We start from the raw sequence: 11,512 nt of genomic DNA, 5'->3' as shown, positions 1-11,512 counted from the left end.
ATCCTGCCAGCCCCTGAATCCTTGCCTCAGGCTCTGCTTTTGGAAAAACCCAAACTGTGACAGGACCCTCTGGCCCTTTCAAGGGGAAGATCCTTGAGGTTGGGGCCTGGGGGCCCTCCCCGAGCCTCAGCCCTTCCCCCTCGGGGCTCTGTGCAGGGTGCCATTCCACAAACACCGGGGCACCTCCTGTGTGCAGCCCCAGCGATGACCAAGGCGCTCTCAAGCCCTCAAAGAGCCGAAGGTAAACAAGTAAACAGATGATTTTAATAAAGTGTGACAAGTGCCCGCAGGTGTGGGCGCTGGCGGGCCTGTGGGCGCTGGGTGCGCCCCGCTGGTCCATGAAGGTGCCTGCTCTTGCGCAGCGTGCCCGCCTGTGGCCCTGGGCTCTCCCTCGGCGGACATGGCCCTTCCCCCGCTGGAGGGGACTCACAGGAGGCACGGCGGCCCCCGGGTTTGGAACAAACACGTTTATTGCAGGAAAGGCGCGGCGGGTGCTGGGGCCCGGGCTCACCAGGCGAAGAGCGGCTTGCTGTCCTCCTTGGAGAGCTCGCACAGGCAGTTGAGCAGCAGGAGCGAGTCGCCCAGGAACTTGGGGGGCACGATGTCGATGACCAGCTTGCGCAGGGCGGCCGGGCTGCTGTGCAGCGGGTTGGCGCGCAGGTCGGGCCGCTGCTTCAGGATGCCGTAGGTGTTGATGAGGAACTCACTGAACACGGGGTGCACCTCGCGGTTGTAGCCCAGCTTCTCCAGGCGCGCCATCAGCGTCAGGTAGCGGTGTGTCAGCTCCCGCAGCTTCTTCTCATCCACAGAGCCGTCCAGGGACTTGATGGACGTCTGGGGACGCAGGGCATGGGGAAGGTGGGGCTTGGCCACAGAACCCGCCACAGGAGGCCAGGGTGGGGACAGTGACCAGATTTCCGTGAAGGAAGCTTCACAGATGGGCAAACGGGCCCAGAGCCAAGCTCCCCACCACAGTGAGCTTCCCACTCTCCCCTCCAGCAGACAGTGTCAGGGCCCCATCCCAGGTAAGGCCAACACGTTCTGTGGCCACGGGAGCCACTCCTGAGACTGTCCCAGGCCACAAGGCAGAGGTGCTCATGGAAAGGGCTCAGCACACCCCGGACACTCCCCAGCCTCACCCAGGCCTCCACAGGGTACCACAGGTGACAGGCAGGGAGCGGACCTGGGGCAAGGAGGAGACCCCCGCGGGGCGAGGAGGCACACCTGCTTGATCTTCTCAGGGATGTTGGACACGGTAAAGCCATAGAGCCGGGTCACCCCGGGGAAGACGTAGGCCAGGATGCGCCTGTCCAGCTGGAAGGCGATCTCCCCGACGATGCGCCCGTCCTTCTCCGAGCTGCTGAAGCTGTGGATCTCTGCGGGGGGCAGGGGAGGATGGTGAGACAGGCTGGGGTCCCCCACACATAGGGTCAAGGGCCACCCGCCTTCCTCCTGCCTGTGCTCCAGTATCCATTTGAGAAAAAGGACCGATTTGAATGTGGCCACTGCGGGTTCCAGGTGAAGCACTGACAGGGGCTCCCCCAGGTCCCCGGTCTCAATAGTGATGTATAGGCGCCTTCCCCCAGACCCCGTGGGAGAGCAAAAGAAAACTGAATTTTCTGTTGCCAAAAAGGAAAAGGATCCTTCCTCTCCTCCCTTATCTTAACGTGTCCCCTAGGAAATCTGGGATGCTAAGTCCTTGCTCCATCCCTTTGGGATGTTTTATGGCCCAGGATTGTTTATCTTGTCCCCCTGTTACCAGGGAGTCTGCCCTCCACCTGGGTCAAGCCCCATCCCTATGACCAGGTGAATACAGGATGCCCAGGCCTGTCCCATCACCCAAGGATGGGGTACTGAGTAACATGAGAACATGTATGTAACACACATAACAAGTCTAGTCTGCCTGGCTGGTGAAAGGGGAGATTCTGTCCGTCTTGGCAACTCTGTGCCTTGCAGGCTGGCTTACTGTTCATTTGATGGCAAGACTCCTTTTCTACGTTTGTGCAGAGGATTGCTGGATGGACAGGAGATTCTATTTTTAGTAATTTCCCAGATGTTATCGGGCACATGGACCACCTTTCCCCTCCAAGTCTCCCATTTCATATCCCCCACAGACAGCAAAAATTCTGAACAAAAACTTAGCAAATTGAACCCAATGATACGGAAAACTATAATACATCATGACAGAGCGGAATTTATCTCAGCAATGCAAGGGTGGTTTTAAAATTCAAAAACCAATCAACATAATTTACTATATCAACAGATGTCAAATGAAAATCAAATGCTCAAGATGCAGAAAAAGCATTCAACAAAGTCCAACACCCATTCATGAAAACTCTAAGCAAACTAAAAATTAAAGGGCAGTTCATCAACCAGATGAAGGCATATACAAAAACTTTAGCGAACATCATACTTAATGGTGACAGACTGAATGCTTTCCCCTAAAGCAATAAAAGAAATGACTGCCCACTGTTACCATATCTAGTCAACGTTATTCTAGAGGTTCTAGCCAATGCAATAAGACAAGAAAAAAAATTAAAGTCACACAGATTAGAAATGAAAAAAAATAACCTTGACATCTATCCCAAGGAATCTTTTTTTAAAAGCTGCTAGAACAAATAATTGAGTTCAGTAAGGTTGCAGAACACAAAGATGCATTTTCAGGATTCTCAAAAAAAAAAAGAAACAGAACCAAGATGGTGTGTGTGTGTACATACATATGTGTTTATTATAAAGGCTCACATGGTTATGGAGACTGACAAGTCCCAAGATATGCAGGTGAGTCATTAAGATGGAGCCCAGGATGGCTGATGATATAGCTCCAGTCTGAATTCAAAGGTCTGAGAACCAACAGAATCAATGATGTGCTCCAGTCCAGAGGCAGCAGGCATGAGACCCAACATGTTTCCGTTGGAATCTAAAGGCAAGAAGAATTCTCTCTTCTTCAAGAGGGGGGCAGCATTTTTGTCCTATTCAGACCTTCAACTGATTGGATAAGGCCCACCCACATCAAGGAGAGCTATCTGTTTTACTTAGTCTAATGATTTCAATATTAGACTCATCCAGAAATACCCAGAATACCCAGGATAATGCTCGACGAAATAATCTTGGCACCTGCATAAATGGAAAGATATAAAATGTTCATGGATCTGAACACTCAACACTGTTAAGGTCATTTCACTGGAAACTGATCTCTTTCATCTATAGATCCAAGACAATCCCAGCAAGCTTTCTTGTAGAAATGAACAAGTTGATTCTAAAATTCCTATGGAAATGTAAAGGTCCTAGAATAGCCAGAAAAACTTTGCAAAAAGAGAACAAAGTGGAAGGACTTATACCATCTGGTTTATGGTCTTATAAAGCTACAGTAATTGAGACAGTGGGGCCTTAACTTACAAGTGTCCCGACTAACGAGTTTTTTTGAGATATGAGCCATCTCTCGGCCGATTTTTTGTTTTGAGTTGCAAGCTCAAAAAAATTCGGGTTACGAGCCAGCTTCAGATACCCCACCGCTATTTGGCACAGCGAACGTCACAGTGATTTGACATATGAGTAATTTGAGTTATGAGCTCCATCACGGAACGAATTAAACTCGTAAGTCAAGGCCCCACTGTATTAGAATCAACATAAACATGGGCAAATAGAACAGGCTGGAGAATCAAGAAATAGACTCAGACATATCTGGATAACTGATTTTTGACAAAAGTGTCAAGTCAATTCAATGGGGAAAAGATAATTTGTTTTTCATCCAAAAATTTGTTTCCTAGAGAGAGGGGAAGAGAGGGGAAGAGAGAGAGAGAAAGAGAGAGAGAGAGAGAGAGAGAGAGAGAGAGAGAGAGAGAAACATCGATGTGAGAGAGAAACATCAATCCTTGGCCCCCGTATGCACCCCAATCAGGGATTGAATCAGCAGCCTGGGTATGTGCCCTGGCAGGGAATCGAGCCTGAGATCTTTTGGTACACAGGATGACACTCCAACCAATGGAGCCACACTGGCCAGGGCAAGGTAATCTTTCTAAATACTGTTGCTGGAAGAAGTGACTACCTAATGCAAACCTGATGATATATACAAAAATTAGCTCATAATTGAACCTAAATGTAAAACTATAAAACTCCTGGAAGAACACATTGGAGTGAATCTTTTTTATATTGAGCTTGGCAAAGATTTCTTAAATGGGACACAAAAAGCATGAAATATATGTTATTTAAAAAGTCAATAAACCAAACTTCACCAAATTAAATTGTATTGCTCTTCAAAAACAAAGTTTTGAAAATGGAACAGCCATAAACTGGGAGACCATGTTGGCAAAACATATACCCAGAAGAGAATTTGCATCCAGACTATATGATGAACTCTTACAGCACAATGATAAACAATCCAATTTTCTTTAAATGGACAAAAGATTTGAACAGAAGCAGCCCTGTTCCTGGCCTCCAGGCCACACTCTCCTCCCTGTGCTGGGTGGGTAGAGAAGCTGTGCTCAGATAGCCACCCAGACCCGCCCTACCCCACTGCCGGCCACTGCACCGTGTGCCCACTGAGTGCCCCCCATCGCCGTACCATTAAGGTAGTAGCTCCTCCTGGTCCTGTCTCCCGAGGGCAGATTGTTCTCTAAGAAGCACACCTTCTTGGGCCGGGTCACCTCCCTGGGCTCCAGTGGGTCCTGCAAGGGGTTCAGGAGTGGGCACAGCTTCCTGTCAGTGCTTCGCGACGTGTGCAGCTCCTGGGGGCTGAGGAAAGCCTTGAAGGACACCTGGGAGGAAGTCACACAGCCTGGAGAAGGGTCATCTTCTCTGGAGAGGGGGGCGTGCGAGCACAGCAGGTCCTCCAGGGAGGATGTCTGCAGCTGGGAGGGCACCTCAGGGATGCTGGTGAACCTTCCAATATCTGGAACTGGGACAGGGAGGAAAGGGAGGAAAGGGAGGAGAGGTCAGGCTGATGTTCCTAAAACATCCCCCAAAGTGTAAAGGACACTTTAAGAACACTTCTACACCCTACCCCAAGCTCTGACACCTGCTCACATCCCCCATCTTCAGAGCCCTCCCCATTCCCCTCTGGAGAAGGTGAAAGATGTGGGTACAGCAACTGTGGGCCCCGCCCCTGCCCAAGGAAGCCACCAGCCTTGAGTTTATGGGCCCAGCAAGCATGTGTGCCTCGGGAGCTTCTGCCCACCATGCATCCACACCCAGCACAGTGACCTTTACATGCTTTTCCAGTTTTATGTAATGGTATCAACCTATGCCCGTTTTATTCTGCAGTAAACCTTTTTGCTGCAGCATCTTTTTTGAGATTTATCCATGTTGAGTTACTGGGTAGCTAACTGGTTCATTTAACCATTTCCTAGCACACGCAGATATGCACACACACAGGTACAGTGATTTTTGTTTTCTATCTATCAGAGAGGAAGAGAGATATAGAAACATCAATGATGAGAATCATTGATTGGCTGCCTCCTGCACACCCCCTACTGGGGATCAAGCCTGTAACCCAGGCATATGCCCTTGATCGGAATCAGACCCGGGACCCTTCAGTCTGCAAGCCAACGTCCTGTCCACTGAACCAAACCAGCTAGGGCTAGCTGATTTTGTTTCCTACAGCAGCAGTGGTGGCCCTGTGCACACAGCAGCTTCTGATCACTCCGTGGTATGTACAGACCAAGCTGATGATGACAGATGGCTTTTCCCTAATCCTTGGTGACGTTGAACATCTTGTGCGTCCATGGGCCGCTCAGGTTTCCATTCTGTGAAATATCTATGCCTCTTCTTTGCTCATTATTTCTTGGTTAAATGATTTGTAGCAGTTCCTTTTGTACTCTGCATCCTAATGCCTTGTTGATAAAACGTCTTCTCTCAGTGGGTGCCTTGCTGATATTTTAACTCTGTTTGATTTTTTTTAATTGATTAAGGTATTACATATGTGTCCTTATCCCCCCCTTTAACCCTTTTTTATGGTGACTCTTATCATGCAGACTTTTTAAAATTTTAACATGTCAAATTTAACCTATCAATTCCTCTGTGGTCTATGAAATCCTTTTCTACCCCTATGTCATGGCTTTTTCTCCTAGTAATAAAGCGAGTATGTATATTTGAAAAAATAGTTTAAGAGCTATATTACAAAATTAAACCCTAAAATGTGCCTACTACTCTATCCCCAGCAGTGCTTTCCTCAAAAAACAGTTCTCCAGAAGGAATGTAATCGGTATGAGGCCTGCCTCCTTTCTGCCCACCCAGCTAGCACAGCCAGTCCCAGCAGCGGCTCAGGGCCTCACAGTCTCCCACTACAGGGCCCAGAACCTGTCAACAACCATCTTCCAAGAATTCACCCAGCATGAGTCATCAAAAACCGCACAGTCCTGGGTTCTTCCCCAGAGGAGAGTGGAGCCCCGTGCTTGGAAAGGGGGTTCTGTCCCACCTCACCTCAGAGACTGGGGAAGAGCGCCATCTAGTACTGGCTTTAAAGGGATTTTTGTTGTGGTCGGGTGGCTTTGGGCTTTGCTTTTAACTTCAGATTAGTAAACTGTAACTCCTATTATTCCCAAGACTTCAATAAAGTTATATTAAACACTTTAAACATTTTTAATCATCAGTCAAGTCTAAAATATAGGTATAATTTTAAGCCACATTATAATAAACTATAAACAAATAACAAGCCCTGACCAGTTTGGCTCAGTGGATAAAGCGTCAGCCTGCGGACTGAAGGGTCCTAGGTTCGATTCCAGTCAAGGGCATGTACCTTGGTTGTGGGCACATCCCCAGTGGGGGGCGTGCAGGAGGCAGCTGATTGATGTTTCTCATCGATGTTTCTAGCTCTCTGTCCCTCTCCCTTCCTCTCTGTAAAAAAACAATAAAATATATATTTTTTTAAAAGAAATAACAAGAGTGAACAGAAAACTCTGTCTCCTCAGAATTAAAAGAGTTCTCCTGAGTAATGATCATATCAAAAACAAAAATAGGAAAACACAATTATTGAGAAAAGATTAAAATCAGAACATTAGAGTAAGGCATTAGCGCATTCAAAACTAAATTTATCATGAAATTAGTAATGTAAGTTCTTTACTTTTTAAAAATCACCCAAAAAGTTAAACACTCAAATCAAAATATGGGAGGAACTCTTAAGGAAAGCAAAAATTTAAAAACTATAAAAATGACAGCAGAAATACACTGGAAACCGTTCTATGGAAAGTCCAATAAGATAACAAAACTGTGGAAGGCTACTTTAGAGAAACAGAAAACATACAGGAATAAAATTGAAAGTGAGAAAAGCGATTTAAGAATGACTAGGAAGGAAATGCTTGAATTAAAAAAGATTATATACAATTGTATATTAACTGGAAATTTTGATAAAAGAAGAGATCTTCAGGGAAATTATTTTTAAATGTCTCAATAAGAGGTAGAAAACCTAAAGGAACCGATAAAGAAAGAAGAAAAATCTGGAAGTTGTAAAATAATTATGCTCTAAAGGGCTGCAGGGCTGGGTGGTTGGCAGGTGAATTCTTGCAAATTCCAGGACAATGCATAATCCCTACATCATATAAACGTGGTTGGAACACTGAAAAATTAAAAGATGCTTGATTGAGGTTCTAGTTTGTCACGACTATGCTATTAAATCCCAGCAAAGAACCCACAGGAAGGAAACACAGCCTAGACCAGGGGTGGGCAAACTTTTTGACTCAAGGGCCACAATGGGTTCTTAAACTGGACCGGAGGGCCAGAACAAAAGCATGGATGGAGTGTTTGTGTGAACTAATATAAATTCAAAGTGAACATCATTACATAAAAGGGTACGGTCTTTTTTTTTTTTAATTTTATTCATTTCAAACGGGCCGGATCCGGCCCACGGGCCGTAGTTTGCCCACGGCTGGCCTAGACTCTCAGAGGAACAGAGCCCAAGATCCTGAGCTGAGCCCCATCCAGACCCAGCAGAGCCCAGGACCCTGGGTGTCCTAAGGGAGCAGAACAGCAACACCCCACGGACAGGCCGAGGGAAGCCACTGAGGGCACCACCACGGATACTACAACCAGATCATCAAAATTGAACAAGATGAGCCAATTCTCAAGTTTTTGTTTTTTAAAAAGGACTCTTCCCTACCACCCAGCCTGCGTGTCCACCACCCTTGGGCAGACAGGGCATCACTGCCCACTGGCTGCCAGGAGGACAGGGGACAGGCTGTTGGAGCCAAAGTTCTGAGAGTTTGAGAAACAAAGACCAAAACAAGTGGGCACGCTGTCAATCTCGTTTAAAGGGTCATTTGTAAATAGTGCAGTCGTAGACGTAGAAAACGGGAATGAATTGAAAAATAGTGGAATAAAAACAGCTTATGAAGAGGCTGATGCAGGTTGGGTATTTACCTACCAACAGCTTTCCAAAATACATCAATTCAGATGACTCTACAAATACAATGGGGGGTAAAATCCATAATTGTAAGAAAGAACATGAAGTGCTCCCGGAATAAACTTACTGATAAATGTGAAAAATTTATATGTGAGAAACAGGTGAGGAGACTTGGAAAATTGTGAGCCAGCATAGCTTAGTGGGTGAAGTCATCCTTGGGGTATATGGAAGAATAAGTAGATAAAAATGTGAGAAAAAGAAATAATGTGAAGCTCATAATTATACTTTAGCAAAACATACGTAAGGAAATAACCCTAAATATAAAAGTCCTTTTGCTGTGTTATTTATCCCAGGATAAGAAAGAAGTATAATTTCAAACATGAGGAAAAGAGTTCATTAAATTGTGTTCATGTGATTTTTTAATATCACAGTCAGTCATTTAAAAATATACTTATAGCAGCACAGAAATAACCATGTCGTGATGGTAAAGGGAAAGAGGCGGAGGACTGTACATAGAGAATACTCAAAAACTACTAAAAACCATCTCCACCCAGAGCAATGAGGATTGCGTGAACACCCCCGAGAACTGAGGTGGGGGGCCCAGGTTGGGGCTTAGGGGACCTGCCACCCCCTCTGGTCCCTTTGAAACTGTGCATTGTGCTTGAAAACCCGAGTGAAGGGAACAGCCCAACAGGAGCCTGGCTGGGAACCGTGCACACGCTTCCCCGAGAGCAGGCGTGGCTGCTGCACGGCCGAGTGTTGGGAAGGCAGGGAGGGCAGGCACCTGCTCCTCCTTCGGCAGAGTGCAGGGGCCGCAGCCTCTGGGGAGCATTCGTCAGTGTCTATTTCAACATGTCAACCGCTCACAGCCTTTGACCCAAGGATCTCCCGCAGTCACCCCTGCAGCTGGTCAGTGAGGCCCGTGTCAGGCTGTCCGTGGTCACCGCTGGGAGGACACTGCTGGTCGTGGGGTCAGACGGAGGGCCATGTGAACCCCACACGGGCCAGTCTGCTCTCCAAGAGGGATGCAGGCGGCCAAGTGCCGGGCCTGGCGGGGCCAACCCCACGGCCTGGAGGTCCGAGATCACACACATCCTGTCTGAAGCCACCGTGGCAGCGCCCGTGTGCTGGTCACTGATACACACACCAGCTCAAGGGGCGAGGCCACAGCACCTCGTTTTCCAGGTGTGGACTGACAGGCTCACCCGAGGGCACGCAGCAGGATGAGCACCTGGACCTGGGGGACGGAGGGGTGGCCGGGACCACCTGCAGGAGCAGCCCCCACGCCCGGCCACCCTGCGGCCTCACCTGCAGTCGTGGGGGAGCAGTCCTCGGGGTAGGCCGGTGCCTTGGGGAAGAGGAGGTCCCGGCTGCTGCGGCCGCAGCTCTCCTGGCAGCTCTCGCTCAGCAGGCGCTTGAGCATCTGGTTCTCCTTGAGCAGCCGCACCTGCTTCTTGAGGTCGGCGTTCTCGCTCATGAGCCTGTTCATCAGCTCGTTCCCCTCGGCCATGACCAGGACGCCTTGCTCACGTGTGGGCCTGTGGCCCCATGGAGATGGAAATCCAGAGCCACGACGCCACAGAAACAGCCCAGACCAGAGTTCCACGAGGGCCCCACCTTCCGCAGCCTTGTGATGTCGCCTTAAAGAGGCGGCGCCCTGCCCACTGCCACCCGCAGACTTGCTGGGGGTGCCCAGACCAGGGTGCACGGCAGACACCTCACACCAGGGACGGACGAGGGAGGTGGGGCCAGGCAAAGCCTAGGTGGGGGGCCCGTCACGCTCATGGGGAGGCCTGCCCCGCCAAGGAACACACAGGACCAGGCCTGAGACAGGATGGTTCTGGCACCTTCTAGGAACAGCCAGAATATTGGGCCGAGGGGGTATCCCATTCATACCATGGGAGTCCACAGGCCCAGTGGGGACGTCGTCTTTACTCTGAGTGACTGTGCAGCCGCCCGCACCACCCCGTCACCCTGGACCTCGGACCAGGCGACTTCCCGACTCCAGGCCCAGCCAGGCTCTGAGGCTGGCTGATCAGCCTAAACCTGGGCAGGTGTCTGGTGCCCTGGGCCACACACTTGAGGGAGGAAGGGGCAGTGAGGACAGAGGGAGCCCAGCTTGGAGCCACGATGGTCCCAGCCCCAGAAGCTCCAGCAGCTCCCACAGGCTGGCGGTTGGAGGCTGCCCTGGTGGAAAGGGCCCGGGTGGCACAGCCCTGTCCTGCACAGACAGTGCAGAGTGTCTGACACTGACCGTTACTGGACGTAACTGAAGACCCCCCCACCAGAGCACAGGGGCCGTCTGGACCAATCACAGGCAGGCCTGTGGCTCACAGAGTCCTGCCAGAGCCAGATGCCAGCCACACAGTCAGCGGGGCCTCTGGGAAGCCCTCCCAACAGGACCCCACCGAGATGCTCTTCCCTCACCCGCTCAAGTAGCTTAGCTCTGTGCTATTTCCTGGCTCCAACGGTCTTGGTCCTGCTTTTCCGAAGCCACAAGGCAACAGACGGGTCGCTTCCTGACCCTCCAGAGAAGGATCATGGCCCAAAACAGGAACCAGCGTGTCTTCCATCCCTTTTGCCCCGATGCTGCGCTCCTGGCTCAGCATCACAGCACTGGGTGCGAGTGACAAGTGGGGTGTCCCCAGCAGAACAAGGCCTTTGTTTCCCCGACTGCCCAACGCCTACCATGTCGCTTCAAGAAATGCAAGCCCAAGTCAGGCATGGTAGGAAGAACGACTTCTAAATCCTAAACGCCCCTACGCTTCCCCAGATGGACCAGTGTGTGGACCCACAGGCCCTCACGTTAGAGGGAACTCTCCCCCCTGAGGGAGGGTGTGGGCACTTCTGGGACCCACAGCAGATGCCTGCTGGACCTTTTCACCAGCTCCTCCCATCACATTCAAATCCCACGTCTTTCCCACCCCAAGAAAACCTTCTTGATGCCACAGCCCCTTCATCCTGTCAACGCCCAGCCAGTGTGCTGGTCCTGGTGCACTATCTTGTTGTTATTGTTAATCTTCACCCGAGGATATTTTTCCATTGATTTTTAGAGCATGGAGAGAGCGAGGGAGAGACAGAGAGGCAGAAACGTAGATGTGAGAGAGATACATTGATTGGTTGCCCCCCACATGCTCCTCGACCAGGGACCAGGGATTGAGTCTGCAACCGAGGTATGTG

At 49.7% G+C, this 11,512-nt stretch overlaps 1 protein-coding gene across 1 annotated transcript; it reads right to left on the bottom strand.

Moving 5' to 3' along the window:
• Positions 1-242: 242 nt before the first annotated feature.
• Positions 243-11,391, bottom strand: SPATC1L (spermatogenesis and centriole associated 1 like). The gene is made up of 4 exons (XM_036350867.1): positions 9,641-11,391; positions 4,562-4,894; positions 1,225-1,376; positions 243-834 (listed from the first exon to the last, which is right to left on the bottom strand). Exons 1-4 carry the CDS (start codon positions 9,840-9,842, stop codon positions 508-510), a joined length of 1,014 nt encoding a protein of 337 aa, XP_036206760.1. The 5' UTR covers positions 9,843-11,391; the 3' UTR covers positions 243-507.
• Between the last annotated feature and the right edge of the window lie 121 nt (positions 11,392-11,512).

Source organism: Myotis myotis, unplaced genomic scaffold, assembly GCF_014108235.1.
Source record: "Myotis myotis isolate mMyoMyo1 unplaced genomic scaffold, mMyoMyo1.p scaffold_m19_p_2, whole genome shotgun sequence".
Taxonomy (NCBI): Eukaryota; Metazoa; Chordata; class Mammalia; order Chiroptera; family Vespertilionidae; genus Myotis; species Myotis myotis.
Note: the sequence above shows the minus strand (reverse complement) of the source record. Positions and strands in the feature narration are given on the sequence as shown.

Coding starts and splice junctions, on each gene's coding strand:
- SPATC1L (XM_036350867.1), bottom strand. CDS start 9,842: ATGGCCGAGGGGAACGAGCTGATGAACAGGCTCATGAGCGAGAACGCC. Junction 4,895..9,640: donor CTGCTCCCCCACGACTGCAG/GTGAGGCCGCAG, acceptor TCCCTGTCCCAG/TTCCAGATATTGGAAGGTTC. Junction 835..1,224: donor TCCCTGAGAAGATCAAGCAG/GTGTGCCTCCTC, acceptor CTGCGTCCCCAG/ACGTCCATCAAGTCCCTGGA.